This window comes from Filicampus tigris, chromosome 21 (genome assembly GCF_054856515.1).
Source record: "Filicampus tigris isolate MCC_2025a chromosome 21, RoL_Ftig_1.0, whole genome shotgun sequence".
NCBI lineage: Eukaryota > Metazoa > Chordata > Actinopteri > Syngnathiformes > Syngnathidae > Filicampus > Filicampus tigris.
The window spans coordinates 7015459-7037330 of NC_141237.1; the positions used below are offsets into that span (position 1 = coordinate 7015459).

Genomic DNA, 21872 nt, shown 5'->3' on the forward strand with positions numbered 1-21872 from the left:
CAATAATCGGAATTGGGTAATGTTGCCCTTGTATGTGTGCATTTTACTTTTCTGTTGCTTGAAATATATATTTTGAGTTTCAGGAGCTAAAAAGGTTCAAATATCAATTATTTTCAAATTGATGTCAGCAAGTTAAAAGTGACCTATGTAATTGTAATTGCACCCCTCCATGTCAGTGAGGGGCGTGGCTTAAGTCAGAGACTTTGAATGGTCTCAATGTATTTTCAAGTGTGCCTGTCCCATCTGGTCTGATGATTTTGTTTGGACTTTGTGCAGTTTTTTTTTTAAGAATTTGTAGTCAAAAGGAATATCCATTTGAATTAGGTTTTTATATTCTCCTCGTGTCACTTCGTTGTACCTGTTCACCCATTGTCTCATTACAAGTTTCACCTGTGCTCTCTCCTTCCACCCGTGTCTTTTCCAGGTACGACATGCTCACGATAACTGATTTGGCATTTTTGGGCGTAGACAAATTTTGCATTTTTTCTCCCTTTCCAAAGTCAGCCAAGTGCGGAGGACAAGATGTCTCGACCAGATTATCCTGTGGTGTGAATTATTTTTCCTCCCCAAATGCTTGGTCAATGGTGATGGGTGAATATCATTACCCTGCTGCCTGACACAAAAAGAGGAGCAACTGGTTGCGTTCAGTGTTACCAATGTAGGTACCAGATGATTTGGAATTTGCTCTCATTTGGATCTGGCAGCAGCCTCCCATTGGTGTATGAATGCGTGTGTAAATGTGAAGCTTTGTAAAGCGCTAAATGAGTGCACTTTATTGACCATTTACTGTATGAAATTGTTTTATACTTTGAGGCCACTTCTCAACATACAACGACACAGTACGATATCAAACAGACTGAATCCCCGAGGTTTAAATTTCACCTGTGAAAATGATTTATTGGAATATTAGTCTGGTACCTTCATAATACAAAATGTTGCAATGTTTCAGTACAGATGCCACACACAACACCAAATTTAAAGAGAATAATCAGAACTTTGAACAGCTTGTCAGACGAGACTACATTGAAGTGAAGTACATTCTACTTTAAAACACAACAGAAAAATGGATGAAGAAAAGTCATCCTGAGCTGTTCCACTTTTGCTACAAGCCGTTTCCATCTTTGGTAACAGAGACCGTGCTGCAGTCCAGTCACACGTCCTTATCATTCTGATTCAACACCTGTTTGTCATTCATCTGTACCAACAGCCCATAGTCAACAGATTTACTACAGATGAATGAACGGAAGTGTTTGTACATATAATGTACTGAATATATATATTTTTTTTCAAATACATCTTACCCAAATTCATTTTTGAAGAGATGAAAACCCACTTTGAATTGGTTACACTTGAATGAGTACATGGCACAATTTTTACAAGTACAGTAAATCACGGGCCTCTGTCTTTTCAAAGGGTGTGGGGGGGGGGGGGTGGGGGGGGGGGGGGGCGGGGACATGCAAATTTACACATTGGAACAGACTTTACATTTGAATCCATTTTCAAAGCGCATTTTTTTTACCAACCTCATTTTTCCAATGATGCTATACTTTCCCACGCCAAACACCCAGAAATGTCCGCCCAAGTCGATCTTTTCCAAGCACAGTCAAGTTCCATATATTTCCACAGTGATTCGATAGCAACTGTACAAAACACCCCGGAGCAAGTTTGGAATTCGAGGGATGAGATAGGCCTGCCCTTCAGTGCCCACACATCGTGCTCCCAGGCTAGAAGGTTTTTGATGAGCGGCCGTCTCTGATGTTATCGCAAAGCTTGACACGCTATCAGTCTTTGAACCACTGTGCTGAATCAAGTTCATGTCCTTTTCCTCTTCTTTGAGAGTGCGGCTAATCTTTTGCTTTGTAAGCACCGAGTGGAGTACGGACTCAGAGGCCGGAAGAACCCGCAGCCCGCTTGAGTTATTTTACGCTCATTATGATTGTTTAACATCCTTGGAACCGAACTAACTAAGGTAAATGTTGAGCACTGAGCAAGCGGGACAAAATGTGCTTATCTCCTTACATGGCAATTGTCACACTGTGGTCGTATGTGTAAAATAAGAATCGAAGAATAGCATCATTTAGTTAACGGACGCTTTTCGGTTTAAGGTCAGACCACTTCCACTCTGTCACTTTCAGGGTTTCTCTTCACTTCTCCCTGTCGTACTTAAGACACAAACACATTAATAATGAACTACTATGATAATCATTTAATATAATCCATCATCTATACTGCTTATGCTCAGGGTGTGTTGGACCCTGTCCCAGCTGACTCTGGACGAGAGGCGAGGTACACCTTGGAGCGCTCCCCAGCCCGTTGCAGGGCACAAATACACAAACAATCGTTCAGAATACGTTTAATTTGTAAAGAAACTTTCATTTAAAAAGAAATCTCAAAGTGCGGCAGAGCTAAACACAGTCAAAGCACAAATAAACACTAAGACAATTAGATCTAAACAGACAAGAAAATCATTTGCTATAAAAGCCTGTTTCAAATCGAAGGTCTTTGATTTGTGGGCAGATTCGATCATAAAATAAAAATCTAATCCAAGCATGTATTTACAGCATCAGGCAATGAGGAGAATGAAAACAGCACTGAATAAATACATAATAGGGTATATTGTATATAGAGCAGTTATTGTGAACAGCAGCAAGAATAGTTAGCAGCATTGTATGAGGCAGAAAACTATACAATACAACACAAAGCCTGTTTTTAAACTGTCGAGAATGAAATAAACACTTGCAGTATTGATTTTCAGCAGAGCCTTGGCAACTTTATGCACATGTACAATTAAGATGAAAACGGATTTATTAAAGTGGAAGTTAACCCAAACATATATTTTTCAAGAATATGTTCTATGTATGCCCACTGGTTGAAACAAGGCATTTTGATAAATGTTGCATTATTGGAATAAGAGTCAATCCACCTGTTTTTAGCCATCTCCGGGGGCGGCCATTTTGTCACTTCTGTCGACTGAAAATGACATCACAGTTGCTCAGGGATCAGGTAACAACCAATCACGGCTCACTTGTTTTCTGAAGCTGACCCATTTTTGTTTGTTATCTGAGCCCTGACAAAATGGCTGAAAACAGGTGGATCTTGCTGCTTATTCCACAAACACAATGTTAATCAGAATGCTGTGTTTCAACTAGTGGGCCTGCAGGGACCATATTCTTGAAAAAAATATCAATATTAATATCAGCAGTGGAGTAGGATATATCGATTAATAAAAACACAGCAGCAGGAAGAAAGGAACCGCACTCCCTCTCCTTCAAGCATTTTGGGGTAAAGGAGTTCATCACTGAAGCAGCTCCTGAGTGCTTTGAAGGCTTCCTACATTAAGTGGGAGTCGTTGTCCGTCAACTGTTCCCATCTCCCCCGCACTCCTGCAATGAGTCCATTGTATGTCCCAGGACAGAGCTGGCCTTCCTTATTAGCCTGCGCAATTTCCCACACTATCAGTAGCTGAGATGCCACTCCCCTGAAAAATGTCTGTTGCCACAAATGAGTCATGCATGTCCTCAGGCGGGCCCACTTTACGCCATAAAATCTGACCCTCCTCAGCAGATTGCATTTGTGCTAGTCTTTTTTGCACAGATGCGGTACCAAAAAAGTGTTTCTAGATGAGTCCAGTTTAATGTTCAGGTGAACAACTGATTCAATGTAAGATCCACTGACTGGAGAGTTTGTCCTTTGCCTGGACGATCATCAGCATTTGCAAGTGGAGAGGCCTTCTCCACCACTAACTCCTTCATCGTGTCTGTGTTGATGTTGAGCCATTCCAAACATCAGTTCTCTGTAGTCCCTGTGATCGTCATCCCTGACAGTAGCAGCCATCACAGATCTTCTGCAGGTGACAGTGACCAGAGCTCTACGTGAAATCTACAATTTACAAGGTGAAGAGGAACGGTTCAGAGATCGTTCCCTGTGGGGCTCCAGTACTGTAGATTAGCTTGTCTGAAATACAGGACCCTGACCTCGTAGAATAACATGCTCTATGGCACGTCACAGGCAAAAATCTGATCGGCTCGATTACAGATACATTCAGAATTAGTCAACTTAAAAAAAAAAAAAAACTCCACGTTTTTCCATATGTCACCTATGTAAATGCTTTTTCTTGTGGGTCCTTGGGCTTTCTTGCACCTTCTTCAAACATGCATTTCAAGGTTAAATGATGACTATAAATTGTCCATAGGTGCGACTGTGAGGGTGAACAGTATTTTTTTTTCTTTCATGTGCCCTGGGATTGGACCCCGCCTCTCGATCAAAGTCAGCTGGAATGGGCTACAGCTCACCCGCGATGCTAATGAAACATGGATGCTTGGAAATAGTAAGTAGCGACATATTGTTAATTCGTTTACACCTTATTCCATTGCTGGAGCCCGTTTGCAGAAATGACGATGACCCCTGGGAGAGACAAAGCGGAAGCGGTCTGACGTCGCGTGAAAGCGATCTAAAATGCAGCTACGTCACTGTCATTATCTGGAGTTTGGCCTGTTAGTGTCAGATTGTCAAAGCGGTTAGTTTAGAAATGCTCTGCATGGGTGTTTATTACTTTTTAGATATTACATTAAGAAGTTGCTCCTAGCAAACATTAAACATTTGCTCATGAGACCACCCGTCATAGCTCACTCAGAAATACAGCAATTTATTATGCAACGTGTGTATCAGCAAAATGCAAAGTTGGCAAAACCCATTATCCCTCCTGGACAAATACTCAAATGATCTTTGTAATGAGATATCTATCACACAGGAAGGCAACCAATTTAAAAATGCTTCCTTTGACAATAAATGTCTTGGTCAGTTTAAATGAAATCTTCAGTGGTCACATACAGGGAATTATTCATGAATTGTGACATCCATTTTATTCATTCAGCGGGTGCAATACAAATAAAAATGGCAAGGACATGTTTTTTGTTTTTTTCCACATCAAAGCTAGCACATTGAAATAAAGCTAAATCTGAAATACTGAAACACTGAACTCCAAGTGCTGACTCATGTTCAAATAATGTCGTACACGCCTCTCCTTTAAGCCTCGATCAACAAGCATGCACATTTGTATCACAAACGAGATGTAAATGTATGCACACGAGATCATTTGAACAGCTTAAAGACAAATGAAATCAATGAAGGCTAATGGTAACAGTCAAAAATGAAATTCCGTTTGATCTTTTGTTGTTGTTTCTTTAAGTTGTCGAAGGAGCCTATTCACAATGAAAGGCGGGAGCCATCAGGTGTCAGTGTGAGCTATGTATACGGCACGGACATTAACTCTAGGTGTTTGAAATAAAACAGATGTATATATAATTTCATATATATATATATATTTATAACACAAATATAGATTCTTATTTTTCCTTGTTCATTCGGACAAATGAACACATGACCTGGAACTGCGAAACCATAAGAAAGTGATTCCTCCTTGTGAGTTATCTAACAGGAGTCCATTTTCACATTGGAGCATTGCACCTTGGGTGATTTAATGACGACCTTTGTACAAAAGGTAATCCATCTGATCCTAAGGAGGCAGATATATTTATATATATATATTTTTTTTAGTGGCTAATAATAATGTGCTCGGTGCAAGAGTAGTAGTGGCTGGGAAATGAGGCTATACTGTGAAGTCCGCATGGTAGTGTTGGAGGAGGACAGAAAACAAGCGACTCTCTCGTTCGCTTTAAGAGCAAACAGAGAGGATGTGAGATCCGGTTTCAACCAAGTCAGTTCCTCGTACGTTTCCCCTCTGCATATTATAACAAGGCCTCCCTCACCAAACCATAAGCCAGAAGGATGACAACTAGTCGGTAGCAGGCTGATATTCTTGTACCTGTGGAAAGGAGAAGCACAAAAGTCCAATTAGCCTCACATTCATGCACGTTCAGGATGCTGCGATATAATATGAGCTCTTTGGGAAAACTGGTTTCTTTCAAGTGGTCATTGGACTCCTCCATCCTGGGCAGGGGGGTCACATCGAGCTGCTGACGGTACATCCTGTACCGATCGCCAGACAGTCACAAGGGTGAACTATAAAAAGGCAAATAACCAAATAGCCAAATTGCTCGTCAACAGATGAAATGAATCGAAAAACACCTCCCTAACCAGAAGTTGTAACACGGCTCCGCAAATGCAGCTCACAAAGTAATTTCCATTCCGAATGGAGCACAGCATTATTTCATTAGCTTTCGTCCATTAGGCTGCAGTCCCGGCATTTATCAAGATAACTTCAAAGTTTGGAATATGATATATCGCAAATCACATGCTGATGATTTCCTGCATGAGCGTGTCTAAGAGGACACAACCGTGACAACTTTTTAAACTCAAATTGTGGGAAAAACTTGATTTAATCAAATAAAATGACAGTCATTTTCCTGAGCACATACCACTATTGATTTATACGCACAGTATCAACATATGCAGTTGTCGTTACTCTAACTTTAAAGACTTGGCTGGTCTGTCAAGTGGTAATAGTAGCCTGGAACGCGGTGTCAAAAGCTGATCTTTTCAGATTCTGACAAAAAAATGATGATCTACAATAAATGGGCAAGCTGCAAAAAAAGTCATTTTACGTTGAAATTGTCTAGCCAACAACACGTATTGTATTGACATTCACATGGTTCTAAATGGCAATTTGTCCAGGGAGACCATTTTCTTTGCTGTCTGGACTGGACTGGAAGTTTCGTGGGGTGGAGATCCAAAACGCGGCTTTATTCAATCTCCAGAACATATTTCTGTTACATAAACGCACATACATGTCAGGTGGTACGGAAAACAAGAGTGCCACAGATGAGCTATAAACATTCGAAGCCGCTGATTTTTACTCAACAACTGAAGCACAATTGAATGGACTAAGTAAACATTTTCTTGACGTGGTGCGTTTGTCATTGTTTGGTTTTTCCAATGCTGTTGTTAAAAAAACAACAAGTGCTTATTCATCTGTTGATAGCTCAGGCTCAAGCTCACCATGAGCCTGAACTAGAGAAACACTATGGAAAATGGATGTATGACTTTATTAATATAATGTTAAGCTCTTAAAAGCAACATTTTTTTTTGTACTGTTGGCCTTTTTTTTCTTAGCTTAAAAATGATCACTTATTTTGCTAATCGAAAATACGCAAAAAAGTCAAGCCACTTGCCCGATAATATTTTCCTTGGTTAAACATGAGACGTCTTGTTTTTTTGATAAATCTGATTTCGCAGGCAAGGATTTGGGATTAGATGTGGGCAAAAACATACACGCTGGAAACATGCCGAGCCTGATTCCCCAAAATACTTGTTCATAACATCTCCACATTAGTTCACTTGAATTAATTTAGTGGCAAGTAAAGTTCACCACTCCAGCCTCCCAGGGCTAACATTTTCTCCTCTTGATTCTGACCTGCTTATCATCTGTCATACTCTTTATTTATTTCGTGACCCGAGAGGTTTGGACTCACTGGTAGTAAATATTCATGACAGACATCCAAGACAATAAGGTGAAGTTACTTTTCTCTCTGTAGGCCCGCCTCTGGTGTTCTGTGTTTTGTTTTTTTTACATATTTGTACAGTGATGTTGGCAGCCAACAGCACAAAAGCCAGAGAAACAAGCAAAATGGATTCACTTTTGTGCATTTAACTAGCTGAGCTAATGTTGAAAACTCCAAAATATACCTGTGAATAATGTGAGCGTCTCTCTGTCAGAGCTGCATCTGTGTGCGCCGGGCTGGAAAAGATTGGATATTTTTCCATTCTGTCTGACTTAACCTAACACAAATTTGCAAAGTTTGCCAAAACGTTTTGGCACGGTGAGCTATGGTACAGTGAAATCTCTCTTTCAAGCCTGCGGGGCTCATCAATACAATGAGGTGACTCACCAGCACCTCCGTGGGGAGGTCAGACTGGTTTAGAGCCACTTTGATCCTGTCCCTTACCATCCCTGGCTGGCTGAAGAGGTGCGCGTCTCTTTGACTTGTTTGCCTTATTGTCTGGTGACTTTGTTGTAAATTGTGTTTGTCTGGTTTGTTTGAAGTCTGTCCCCCCCCGGCGGGGCCATTTGTTAATTTTTGGATGCCTCCGACGTTGGTTGTTTGGTATTTGTAGTTGCAGGAAACCCGCATTTGGATGCAAGCGTTGATCCATTTGTCTCAGGACATCAGTGAGTGCAGATTCTCTGATGTACTAAGGTACTAAATTATTCCATATTCTTCCATTTTTTTTGGGGTGTCATTATAGAATTAAACAGAAGCAATTTGTTCGTTTGGACAGGAGACAGCACTTGGAGATGGGAGAGATTGCTGGGATTTGACAAGGTTATCCTTGTGAGGCTGGATGGTTGCCCATTGAAATCAAATATACGCGTCATTTGAATTTGTCATTGCAAGCGGTTCCTGTAACGATGCTCATCTTCCCACAACCTAAGCAGGGACGTGATAAAAACCTCAATGGTCACACTTGCGTGCCCGTTAGCCAAGGTGCCCATGGCTGCCATGGTTGTGCAACCCACAGAGACATTTATCAGTGTCAAACACACAGCGCAAGTGATACGCTGCGACAAAGTTGTCAGCATAATGTTGCTGTCTGATAATCTACGACACTGCAGCCGCCCTGGGCTTTATTGAACTTGTTCCTATCATTCAGTCATAATCTGTTTTGCTTCAGGTGCAGGAGGTGTTCCCAGCCCATAGCAGGACTGACTTAATGTTTAAACTGCCTGACCGCTGGGGAAATGATTGGCATGTAAAGGTGGGCCAGTAAAATTATGACTGAAATTAGTTTGATAGGGAAAGAAATGAAAAAATATGGAGGTAATGAGAATTTAATCTCCTGAGGATAAAATGTGGACTATCACAGGACAAGGGGAAGCTCTACAAGCTGAACGAAAAAAAGCGACTATAAAAAGGCAATATTGCTTTTAATTTGTCAGTAAAATTTGAAAATAACTTTTTGCTTTAAAAGTGTGTTTAAATGATTACAGAAGCCACACTTCCACCCAGCGGCCCATTTCAATTCGGTTCACCACTGTACGCTTTAGTTCGGAGCAGTAAACCTTAATTGGGCTTGTGTTTGCAACACTGGGTGTAAATTAAAAACCTTGTGAAAACAAAGTGCAATTAACTATGTATAAAATCCGTCTAAAAACTCTAATATATAGATATAATATATATCTATAAACTCATATATATATATATATATATATATATATATATATATATATATATATATATATATATATATATATTAGTACTGTGCATCTTTTGACAGAAGGAACGAAGCTTCTCTGTGTCACAGTTCCATTTGTTTTGATAAATGTGATTAATATCATATTTTCATGCATCTATCTCTACATCCCGAAGATTTATTTTTACCGGTATATGGTAATAAATGAGTTATTTAATTGCCTGTCTAATGCAGCTACAGCTTGGTTCGCATCTTTCTGTCATAGCCCATGTGGAGGGGCTAAAGGCTATGTTTACATCATTAGCGTTAGCCGATTTTTTTCACAATCTTAATAAGGCTATACTTCTGCTTTCTGGTCAATACAATTTTTCGTAGTCAATAGTCAATGTCGAAAATACTATTTGTATACACATCCAGAGGTAGCATAACACAGAAAATACAACCGTGCATAATGTGGGCACAACAAGTACATTCACCTTGTTGCCGAACAGCCTTGAATAAAGGTGGAAGATACAAAGAAGCACTCTAATTCAATAGATGTCATGATAATGTTGAATAACTATGCTTCTTAATTAGCCAAGTGATTATGCATGGACATGCCCATTGTATCGTCTACGTGCAAGAGTATTCTTGGCCTGGTCGAGATGACGGCTATTCATTTGTTTACAAGCGCAAGTGTCTCCCTTGCACCAGATTGCTTTTGTGCTCCTCACAATTCCGAGCCCCTGCTCATACAATATCGCAGCAATTCAAAGAGAATTTACATTCGTGTGTGGATTGAATGCTCTCCGCATCGTATTCAGACGCACCGGGGTATCTTGTGCCGTTGGTATTTGACGCTGAAGGCAGGGGTTGAAAGTGTTGCGCAATGGATGCGTGGTTGGCACCTTTGCCCCTTTCGCAGAAAGTTGAACATTTTCAACCACTTTGAGCCTTTTGATTTGATTTTACTTTGATGTTCGGGGTGAGCAATCCTGACATCCAAAACCACGGATGTTAGGTCAAACAAAAAATAGTGTGTGTGCGCGGATGGTTGCGTGAGCGCCTTGTGATTGATTAGTGATCACTCCAAGGTTTTTACACTTCTGGTCCGAAATCCTGTGGTATAGGCTAAAGTCCTCCCTTGCTAAGGATACATAAAATTGGGGACGAATGAATGAAGTCATACGGTGCAGACTAATGTGTACCAGATAAAGAAAAGAAAAAGTTATTCACAAGGGTGAGTTACAAAAAAAAAAAAAAAAAGTCTGATTTAACCCAATTTTACTGGTCATAGTAATTGTACACATACTAGAGAAGTGTAATCAAGGTCATTAATCCTGAGCAGCACAGCAACAGCCTATCATTGACATTTTGAGCGTGGCAGACTCGCGCATGTACTTCTTTCATCCATTCAGCGTTGAAACTTGATTTGAAGTTTGCGTCTCTCACTGTTCACATATTTTGTTTTACCACTGCACGTAGGCCTAAATCAATTTTCATCACTAGCCATATCTTTCACAGGCTAGAATAACACTGTAACATCCATCTGGAGTGCTTTTTGTTCACAACGCACAGATGATGCAAGCCAAAGACGACCCACCTGTGGAGGAGATCTCAATTTGTACCATTTCAGAGGTGTCCGAGTTCATTCGCAGCGTGTCCATAGGCGCATAAATAATCGCTCCAATTTAATCTGGATGACTGAAGTGTGGAAACCCTTGGAATTGAGACATTTCCATTTTGTTCTCCCGGACTCAAGCGTGAGACATGCATTAATCAGACCACACAGAGCTCCCTTTGTTCTTGTTTTCTGCACCTATGCACACTACCCCTTCAGCCTGATCAAGACTCTCACTGTGACTTTGACCTACCACTGTTTCCTCATAGGTGGATTTCTCCCCATTCCTGGTTGACTGATTTGGGAAATTAAGTCAATTGAACTGTTAATGATATTTTTATCCTTTGGATGCTTTATGGAAATGAGTCAATTGATTTAGTGCATTTCTACTATCAGTCTGTCCAGTGGAGGCAATTCAGCTGACTGCTGTCCTTTCAACTTTACTTGAAGGAACTCTGAGACCTTGATTAAAGTTAAGCACACTAACATTAAAATGTGGCTTTGCAATTTGTTTGACTTATGTGCAGGCTGGCTGACTGGCAAAATGAAGAATGTCTATGATATACATGAGAGTGAATTACTTATATTAAGAGGTGGGCGTTTTACAAAATTTTGCTGGTCCGTCATTCCTCATCCGTCGCTGGCCAGGGTACCCGTCCATCATTCGTCAGTCCGGAATTTTTCGTGACGAAATCAATTGTAAATGTCAGTCCGTCATTCAGTCCGTCAGAAGTACGTTGTTCCGTCAGTCGGTCCCCCAAAAAAACATCAGAAAAACGGTCGTCCGTCAGTGACCGCAAATCAGCGCTCGGAGCACCAACGGGAAGTGACAAATGCGGATAAACAGTGAGCACGCCTTCACTGCCTTAATCTTCTTACAAGTACAAGAGCGAGGGTTGACAATTTAAGTATTTCACAATACCCTGTCAATAACGTGATGGTTTACTTCGCGTGGGAGTTCATCGTGAGCGAAGAATATAGCTGAAGGCATTGTTTACGTTTTTATAATCCGCCCCCAGCCAACAGCTTTCCGGTTGGATTTTGACTACCGCCGCCGATGGTATGGAAGGGTATTACATCTTATGCATGCGCAGAAGGTACTTTAATGGTCAGCGTTGTTGTCTGTCGTTGCGGTGTATTTTTCCAGCGTGACTTGCCGGATAAGGGGATAAGCGTCTGTCACTGTTGGCCAACGTCGTTTTGGTCTATCTAGGCATTCAGTCTATTTAAAAAAAAAAAAAAACAATGAAGTGATACCTTATACTGTATATTGAAATAAACAGTTGTGTCTGTACTTGAAGACTGTGAACTGCCTTTCATGTTCCCAAACCTTCCCAGTTCCCTTGAGCGTAAAAGTCACAAATATTGTACATGAAACAAATAACAACGTCCTCATTCATATACCTGAGCTGGGGTTGTGTTCCTCTGTATTGGAGGATGTGTGAGAAGAAGACGAGGAGTCCAACTTCTGATCTGAGCTCATGCTGTCTTGACCCAAAGATGAGACGGACTTCCTTGGTTTCTTGTCTGTCAGGTGCAGAGGGGAGCTTTTCTTGGGAGGCTGCAATGGACGCCTCGCTCTGGCGGAGGCATTGACCCTCAGCCAAGCTTGGGCTTTGTAATCCACAATCTCCCCGTAGTTGGCTTGTGTCACACGGCACTCGTACAAGCCCTCGTCACTCTTGCCGACTCTGGAGATCTGGAGCTTGTGGGAGATGTCGTTGCCCTGCACTTTCACGGTCTGTAAGAATAACCAGAAGAGGACAAATATGTTTTGATTGACCCTATCAGAGAGGTATTTATCTGACAACCTCTTTATTTATATGGCTAAAATCGGCAGTGATTAGGAAGTGTTTCATCACAAACACGGGTTTTACTAACATTTAATACTGTATCTCTGACCTCACGCTTGCCGATTTGAATATATGCAGCTTCTCGGATGCAGAAGGCTGTGAGGCTCCGTAAGCAAAGAGCATGCATACGAGTCTCGTGTGGGGAAATGGGACGCTAGTAACCGCGGTATGATTGAATGAATGGAACCCATTTGCTGCTAATAATACCCTGCCTCTATATTCTGCTGATTAGCGCCTTGGGAAGAAAGTGCGAGGAAAATCAGTTGCTATTGTGTGTTCGCGCCATGCATCTGTGCATCACTGAGTTTCTAATATAGTTGCTGTTTCCTGCACATATGCAACACATTTACTAGAGTTATGTTATTAGTTAGTTTGTTGAATCTACTCATATGTTGGATCTTTTCTATGTATAATGTATTTTTTTTTTTAACCCTTACATGCAAAGTGCTCACGACAGTGGACAGCTATTTAAAAGTTGCTTTTGCATATTTCAATTAAACTAAAAAATATATTTATATTTTAAATAATAACATTACATCATGATTAATGCTTGAAAGGGTTAAAAATATTTTTTTAAAATGTAGCAACTTTTAAATAGCTGTCCACTGTAGTGACCACTATGCATGAAAGGGTTAATGTATGAAAAACCAAGAGTACCATACGGCATGGCAGAAATTTTTTTTTTTTAATTTTCTGTTCTGTCTGTCTTCCACAATTCCTTTTTCATTTTGTTCCTGAGATTCACCTCGATTACCAAGGACCACATACTGTGCTTTTCTTGTAGTTTCAGGATTAGAAATCTCATTATCAAAATGACAATGCCAGAGGAAGGTGTTTTTTTTTTTCTGATCCAAGCAGGACAGTTAAATTCCAACTCTAAGTGTGACATTGAGGACATGATTAAAATGATCATGAAAATTCATCTGTCCAACGGCAAAACAAAAATTCTAACATTCACCTCAACAGTGTCCACTTTCTGTGAGTATTTTCTCTGTATAAAATGCTGATAAATATTTCTAAATGTATTTAGTTTTTTTATGCCCCTTGTTCTATGCTTTACCTGGTATTCCTACCACCTTATTTAGGGCCACCTTCCTGGATCACACACACAAACTCTAATTCTACAGAGTTCAATGGTCCATCAACTAATACTATTCAGTTTCAGCATGTAGCGTTGTGGTCGGAATTGAGCTGACGTTTCACCGTTTTATTTTCCCCGGTGTTTCGGTTTCTTCTCATCTCTATGTCAGTAATTGCCTCCCAAGTGTTGATTTAGCCAGTTTGGTTTGTTTGCCACACTGATTGTCTTTTTGTGTAATGGACCCTGAGTTAAGGGGTTAAACAGACTGTCTTAACAGCAAGAAAGTTTTAGGTTCAACATCAACAGTCAGGTGGATTGGTTGGGTGGCCAGCTGCAACCAATTTATCTGTTAAATGCACATTGTGCATGGCTAGCTGTTATAAAATAAACAGCCTATGTGTGTACAACCACTTTGAAATGAATAATTAATGACATAATTATTATTACTATTACTACCACTATCTACTATTATCAACAATGTGGTGTAGAAAATGGATGGATGGGTAGTTCTGGCCCAAGGCAGTTCAAAGGGTAAATCTGTTGACATCACGGCAGTTAGACAACACATTATATTTCCAAAGCAGTTGTTAAACGTTTCCCACAGTGGACCGACTGGTAAAGTCGATTGACCAAATCAGTGCAGTCTCAGACATTCTCCAATTCTGTGTTAAGTCGCAGAGGCAGCCCCGCCTCCTGATAGGAACCAGCGCAACTAGGTCGAGCCATCTTAACTGTAGAGGAACAACCGGGATGAGCACAAAAGGGAGGCTGTATTTACAGTAGACAATTTATTTCGATATTTTGTTTCATGGCTCCCTGCCTAGCAAGGATTTAGACTACAAGTTCATCCTTGACCCGCAGCAACTGGACATAATTCCTATTTCTTTAAAAATAGATGTTGGAGAACTTTGGAGCAAGTGAGAATTTCATTTACTGAGTGGGGGCTGGTACAGATGATTGGTGATTAAGCATCTGATGGAAGAGAAGAAAGATTTCTAATAGCCACTTGTAATTAAGCTAAAAATGGATCTGGGTCAGAAATAAATTCATTAAAATGTTTCACCTCTCCTTTTCCTTCCAATTATCATCAGACCAGTGTTCGAAATCAAAAAGAAGCTCTCTGGAGAGAGTTTGAGGATATTTGCTCTGAGTTGGGATAGGAAAACGAGAGCCTGACTTTATCCTTAGTTATTGGAGCAGGCACTAGGGAGGCAGAGAGAGTAGATGTTCTGTTCTGTGCTGTTTGTGTATGTCCACGTTTGTTTACAAGTAATCCTCTGAGTACGCTCTGCTGTGTTTGCCTGTCAGTCGGGAAACGTCCAGGACAGTCTGTGACTGCCAGTTGAGGTTTTGGTGACTCGGTATGGAACATGAGGTAGATTGTAACGTCCCTAGGCTGCACACTTAGTAAAGACTCCAGGAAATGGTCAGCAAGCTATCTTTTGTCTCCTCCACTTGTACAATCTTGAAATTTGAGTCTTGAGGCCAAGCTGGCCTCAACCCACACTTTAGAGGTCCTCTTTGTTGTGTTCATTGGCAGTTTAACCTGTCACACTGGGTTGATATTTACTGTAGCTATCAACATAACATCTAAACACCGTTTGCCCCAACAGAAATTACCATTCCATACCATGGCAAATTTGAGCTGCACTGCTTCTTGGAAAGTGGTTCTGTACTCTCTCTCATTATCATTATAACATAGAAATATAATCTAAGGGCAATGAATGCCCCCCCCCCCTTACAACCATTTAACTTTGACATCCAAGTACTTCTAAATTGTCCAATTTCTGCCAATTACTACTCTGATTGAAATTATAATTGGACCTTGAGAAGCACCGGCTTCATGGTTTTGGACTTACACTTATTTTCGTCCCCTCGTCATCAGGGTGAGGCTCTGGTGTTATCTCCATCTGTGAACAAAGAAGCAAAGACTATTAGAGTCGTGAAAGCAGCCAATCCATATCACCAGTAATGGCTACATTAACTGAGAATAAATTTAACTATAACCCTATCGTGATTGACAAACATGACTTTCCAACGACAAAAACTCACTCCATAATTCCATTGCGTAAATTATACAACACAAAGCATAATTGCTGTTTCCTCTCTGAGCTAATAAGTATTCTCTTATGGAGCAATCGCCTTAATTTCCCTGACAGCATACTACAATGTATCTATATATGACTCATATATCAAGTCAAATTTATTTATATAGCCCTTAAAAGTCTCAAAGGCATTCACAGACCCACCATTGACAAATAGGTACGACATACCCTGATGTTAAGCTCCCAAGAGGGAAAGAGAAAAACTGAAAAACCCATATGAGGAAAATAATAAACCTAAAATACATTATTTTTCATTGCCAATGAACACCTTAATAGAAAAATTCTAGTCTACTAGACATTTTATTTATATTGCTGTACTGACTATATTATAGGGTCATTTAGTTGTGTTACTATTGTAACTAAATTCAGATTTGTCTTAATTCAAGCTAATGTTTACAGCAACAACTTTGCAAATAGACATTGTCTTCCTATATGGATTGCACTCCAATTGCATAATGTTTAGACTACGCGACCACACTGTGGTCATTCTGCCACTCAACCGTAATTGCACGAGGACCGTTGTCACAGTTTTTGGAAAACAAAAACCTTTTTTTTAGTTTTGCGGAATCATCACAAACATCTTACACTCACACACTGTCGAAACATAAAATGGCCTTCAAAGCACGATTCTCCATGACATCGTACTTCCAGAGAGAGAAATACCGGTACGCCTCAAGACCATCAGTCTCTGCAGTAAAAGGATTATCACCAAATAAAGCTTATGACAATAATAAAAACGTGAAAAGTAGAAAATAAATTAAGGGGTTACACCACAGGAAAAAAACGTTTTTTTGCGCCATGCAAGCATAATTCTACACTACATATATGGCTAAGCATTACCTATCCTTTTTTTTGTTACGTTGACTATCCAGCTGACGTGTGCCATGCCAAGTCGCAAAAAAAAAGCTGAAGAGGAGCTTGTGTGATGTAGCAGAACAGGCTTGCCTAATGCTTTCCATGGCTGGAATGAAAAGAGAAGGGCAATAGAAGGATAAGATGGCTACTTATGAGCATTTGCTGCAGAGAACACTCCTTCAACTGCTGTAATTAGCACGTAGAAACCAGTGCTGCTCTCTGGAGGACGCTCTATAGACAGGTGATTAATGAGCAGAATTACTGCTGGATCCAGCTTTCTCTGTCCGCATGTAGCGTGACTCCTACATCTTGATTTCACAGATGGACCTGACATACTCTATTGTATTGAAGGGATGCCTTTAATGAGGAAGCATAATTCATTGCCCTCTGCCGTGGCATTAGACCATTTCATGTCATTAATTTCAGCCTCCCCCTTTACAAACTTCACAGCAGTTTTATGGGCTTACTGTGCAGTCTATATGTGTCACCTGAGAAGGATAAAGTTGGGGGTTTTTCACTGGAGGAGAACCTGCTTAAATGTGAAGCATCGTGTTTGGAAGGCAGACGGCATTTTATGGCACTACACGTGCAAAAAGGCGGTTCTTTTAAAAGAAATATGGCTCGTTGTCAAAACCAGCAAGAGGAAACTTTCTCAAAAAGAAATGACTTACAGTATCCGGGCATCCCTTGAACATTCTACCCAACAACTCCTTGTCCCACTTTTAGATAATAAGTGACTTAAAAGACATATTTTAAACTATTTAAGGCAGGATTCCAAAATACACTGCCTTATTTTAGTTTCTCACCTGAATGCAAGTCTAGGCATTGAGGAACAGTAATGTACCAGGCTCATCAGTAATCATCATCAATCATTCCTATACCCATCTAAAAGAGATATTTTCGGATGGAATTTGGTGAACGGGGTCTATTTTTGCTCACTGGCTGGTAGAGCGTGTTCCCTAAGATAGCGCCGGTGACGTTTTAGTGACTCAGGAATGAGTAACGACTCATTCTTTCCTCTTTTCATTTACATTACGTTTCTCTATTATTACGAGTGCTTTCTTAGGCAACGCCAGCACCACCATCTGAAATTCAATCTTCTGTCTCCTCATTGCAAAGCCCGTCCACTGTGACACCCGTTCTTTGCTGAAGAAAAAAAAATCTCATTGAGTACTCGTAAAATATGGGCTACAATTACCGGGCATAAAAAGCTTCATTGACACCCTGAAACTCAATTATCATCACGTAAAGATAAACTGTCATGACTTGAACTGGAATAGAAATGAGACAAGCCACTATTTTTGTGATGTGTTTTACATGATGATTTACATCCATGACTAGTTTGATCAAAGTAACACTCAGAAATATGGCACCACACACTAGATTGTTATCGAACCAACTAGTGTACGCATAGGATCCTGAATATGTTAGTTCAATCATACCTGTACAAATAAGTGAATTAATGTGCATAAAATGGTACCCATAGGAGGATTACATGTTGGAAACTAATCAGGATCTTGAGTCAGATAACAAATGTCAGCTAATGAAAGCTCCTTGATGTGAGCCTTGACCTGCCCGCATGAATGAATAAAGCAAGCATTGTTCTTCCTCTGGGGGACGGAACACCAAGGGTTTCCTTTCTCTCCGGGTTAACAAATAGAGAGACTAGAGAGGAGGGAAGACAGCTGGCTGGAGGATCACTAGCACGCTGTGTTCGCAAAACTCTCACCCCACCTCTCTCGCCTGTGTAGAACAGTGCACATATATTTTTAATATGCTCTGCCTTAACACACCATTGTCTGTTTTGGGCGCTAACACACTGAGGACAAATATAGAGCAATTAATTCAAAGGAAAACTTTGCTCTCCGCTGCACAATCCTACATATGATAATGTCACAATGTGGAATGAGCCTGACATTCGCAGTCCTCACAATTTAGAGGGTGTTTGGAAAGTCACTGTGCACTTTTGTAATATGTTTTTTTTTTTTCAGAGTTCAACACCAATACGGTTTTAACAACTGTAGAAACTGTTCATTGGGGTCAATAAAAATCTGACGAACCAACCGTCTGGATCACAGGTGCTTCACATTTCTTTCTTTCGAAGGCATACGGCATCGTCATGTGAATGACTGAATTACTTTCTATATAATATTATATATAATGCTAATATAATATAATTATATAATATAATATATAATATATTATTATATTATATATTATTAATATATAATAATATAATATAATAAATTATGTATGATATAAAATATATAATAATATTTATAGATTCATGTCAGCAGTTTTTTTCCTCTACTTTTGGCTGCGAGAAACCTGCAAGTGTATGTGCTTTTGGTGCTTCATGTTACAGTCTATTCCCAAATCAGACATCATACTATTTTACACCAAAAAAATTAACAATAAACCTCACTGAATTATTACACATTATGACACTGATGAATAGCAATCGCAAAACTGTCCAGTGTTCAACTTTAGAAAAGCATTCCACATTCCAGGGATGTTTTTGCTTTTCAAAAGGAAATCACTTGCACTGATTTTCAAAAGTGCTTTCATACCCCATGGGTCGGAGGGGATGGCATACTTAATCCAAGTGTGCTGCATCGGTGTGTCACTGCGTGCTTGCTACGTTTAGGGTTGCGCTTAAGTAGAATGAAAAGGCACAAAGCGACGAATTAATCACAATAAAAGGACATTACCATGCATTGGCGCAAACAAATTAGACGTTTGGGGAGAGGATTTGTTGGGATCTTCCATATTAAAAAAAAAAAAAAAAAGCATGCCTCAAACACACTTTTCATCGAAAGGACACGGGGAATAACAAGTGTAATGTTATAGAGAACACCGATCACAGTGGTGGTGAACTGTAAAGAGATGCCTAATTACAGTGCTCACTGACTCCTGCTTGAAGATGTTTTTGGGTCTAAGCTTAGTTGTTAACCCTAATTACAGCCCACAGTTGACAGGAGTTCCTTTCACATGCAAACACTAATCCCCTTCACAACCCATTGGTTTATGACAAGGGATATGTTAATTACATGTAAAGCCTTCAATTGTACATGTAAACACATGAAAGCGCACTATTACGTGATTGGGTGATGAGGAAATGTTCCCCTGGCAAGTCGAACAATTTAGGAAGTTAAGACCAAGTGAAGTTCTCCCAATTAACTCTATGATGGTTTGAAGCACAACTCAAAGCATGTCTAGAATGACGTCACTAACAAATTGATATTCTTTCAAGTCATGATTTGCGCAATGACTGCATAATTGCGTGAGCAATAAATACAATAATTCACCCAATGTCATTTTTATTCATTTACTAATTATAAAGCAAAGTAATTTCGCACTTTACGCAGATGCGCATACTATCTGACTGCGTGACCTTGTATAATGTATGTAAATGAGGATTGCCACTGCATGCAGATGCCTCAATCCCCCCAATACCCAATAAATGATCCTTAAAATAATTAATTTATTAAACCACATTAAGATTCTAGTTTGTATTTACTGTAACTGAGCTGCTTTTCACTTAATTAGTTCATTACCTGCTTGCCAATTGAAATGGCTATGGCAGTGATATTTACTAGTTAAGAGTATTTCTCACGGGCGGAACGGTGGTGAAAAAGTGGATTAGCATGTCCGCAACAGAGTTCTGAGGTTTGGGGTCCAGCCACAACCCCAAAAAGATGCTTTATGAGTTGATTGAAGATCTGAGTTGTTCATATAGTAGGCGTGGATGTATATATGATTTATTGAGCTATGGCCGTACGTCACAATTTATATCACAGATTTCTCTCAACTGTAGTTAATCCAATCCACACCTACCTTGAGAAATACAGCTCCTCTGTTTTCTTGTGTATTTTTTTTTTTTTTTTTTTTTACAAGGCACTTCTGTTGGCAGCTTTATTATTGCAGAAGCCAAAAGCCAATACAGCTTCTGACTATTTATGTCTGTGGCAGGCAAGGCTAGAACATCACTAAATATGTCAAAGTTTGAAGGAGAGGATAAGAGATAAGAAGGGTATTAATGGGATCTCCAGTGTTTTTTAAAAGGAAGTCATTGTAGCTCATCATTTCAAGATGGCGGTGACTGCAAATTATTCAGGCGGTGGAAGATATCAGTTGCAATATTAATCTTCAGTTAGGGAGGGAAGAGAAACTGAGGGGACTTGTTGTTGAGGAGCGATAAAATAGTATACTGTGAAGCTGCATATCCATGGTTCAGCATTTGCAAATGTACTTACAGTATTTGCGCATTTTTGTAGGGATCCTTGGTTATTCACTGAAAAAGTTACATTTTTTGCTGTTTTGGGGCTCAGGTTAAAGCCATGTCCAATATGAAAATACCGGTATTAAATTGTCATCATTCACAGCAGGTGGCCTGGCCTGTTCCCCCCGTACGGACATCTGTACATTATACCTTGAGTATTATTTTCCTACAGTGCACCCCCATCCAAATTGTTGCCTCTAAGCCTGATATGGGCTGTGGAAGCAGAACCTAGTCCATGGTGTGAAGGTCCAGTTCTTGAGAAAAACAAAAAGCCAATAGTGTATCCAAGGATGGATAGTGACAAGCTTGGGAAAGGATATGATCATTAAGCATGAAAATACCCTGAACGGATGAAAAGCCCTAATAGATTTGGCACTATCATCTTTGTCCTGATTAGCTAATCCATTTCTAGGGAGACACAAAGGTGAAATGGCAAGGCAGGAAATGAGGTGAGGGAGACATACGCATTCTCAGAAGAATACTGATTGAAATGAGGGACACTGAGTGAAATTCCAATTCCAGCCGTTGGCGACGTGAAAACTTACTCCACACAATCGGAATGTCTAATAAAGACAAAGAAGTGACACCAGAAGATAATACTAAATTGTGAACAATTTAGTGCAACTGTCAGAAGCTATATCGGGGGCGGGGGGGGGGGGGGGGGGGGGGGGGGGAATTAAATATAATTTATTCATATCAAGGTGACTGAAGCAGTAGTTGTGTGTTGCATAAAACCGATTGAGACGAGTGTTGATTCAGTCTTTTATCAGAGACAAAAATGAGAAAACCATTTAAATTGGACATGTCAGTGAACCTGCAGGAGCCTAATTAAAACCTCCAGCTTTGTATTGTTACTCATGCAAGTCACGATTCATGATTTCTCATTTCATTCCAATTTGTGTATGATATCTAATCAGCTCATAAATTCTAGTTTGTCAGGCATTAT

General features: G+C 40.0%; 1 protein-coding gene across 1 annotated transcript in view; it reads right to left on the bottom strand.

The window, feature by feature from the left end:
- Nucleotides 1–876: 876 nt before the first annotated feature.
- vstm2a (V-set and transmembrane domain containing 2A) overlaps nt 877–21872 on the bottom strand; it is a 42033-nt gene continuing 21037 nt past the window's right edge. The window contains exons 3-5 of the mRNA XM_086021287.1: nt 15544–15594; nt 12155–12491; nt 877–5824 (exon numbers count right to left, since the gene is read on the bottom strand). Of these exons, the coding sequence (XP_085877413.1) occupies nt 5748–5824; nt 12155–12491; nt 15544–15594 (465 nt within the window). The 3' untranslated portion in view covers nt 877–5747. The remainder of the gene's footprint in view (nt 5825–12154; nt 12492–15543; nt 15595–21872) is intronic.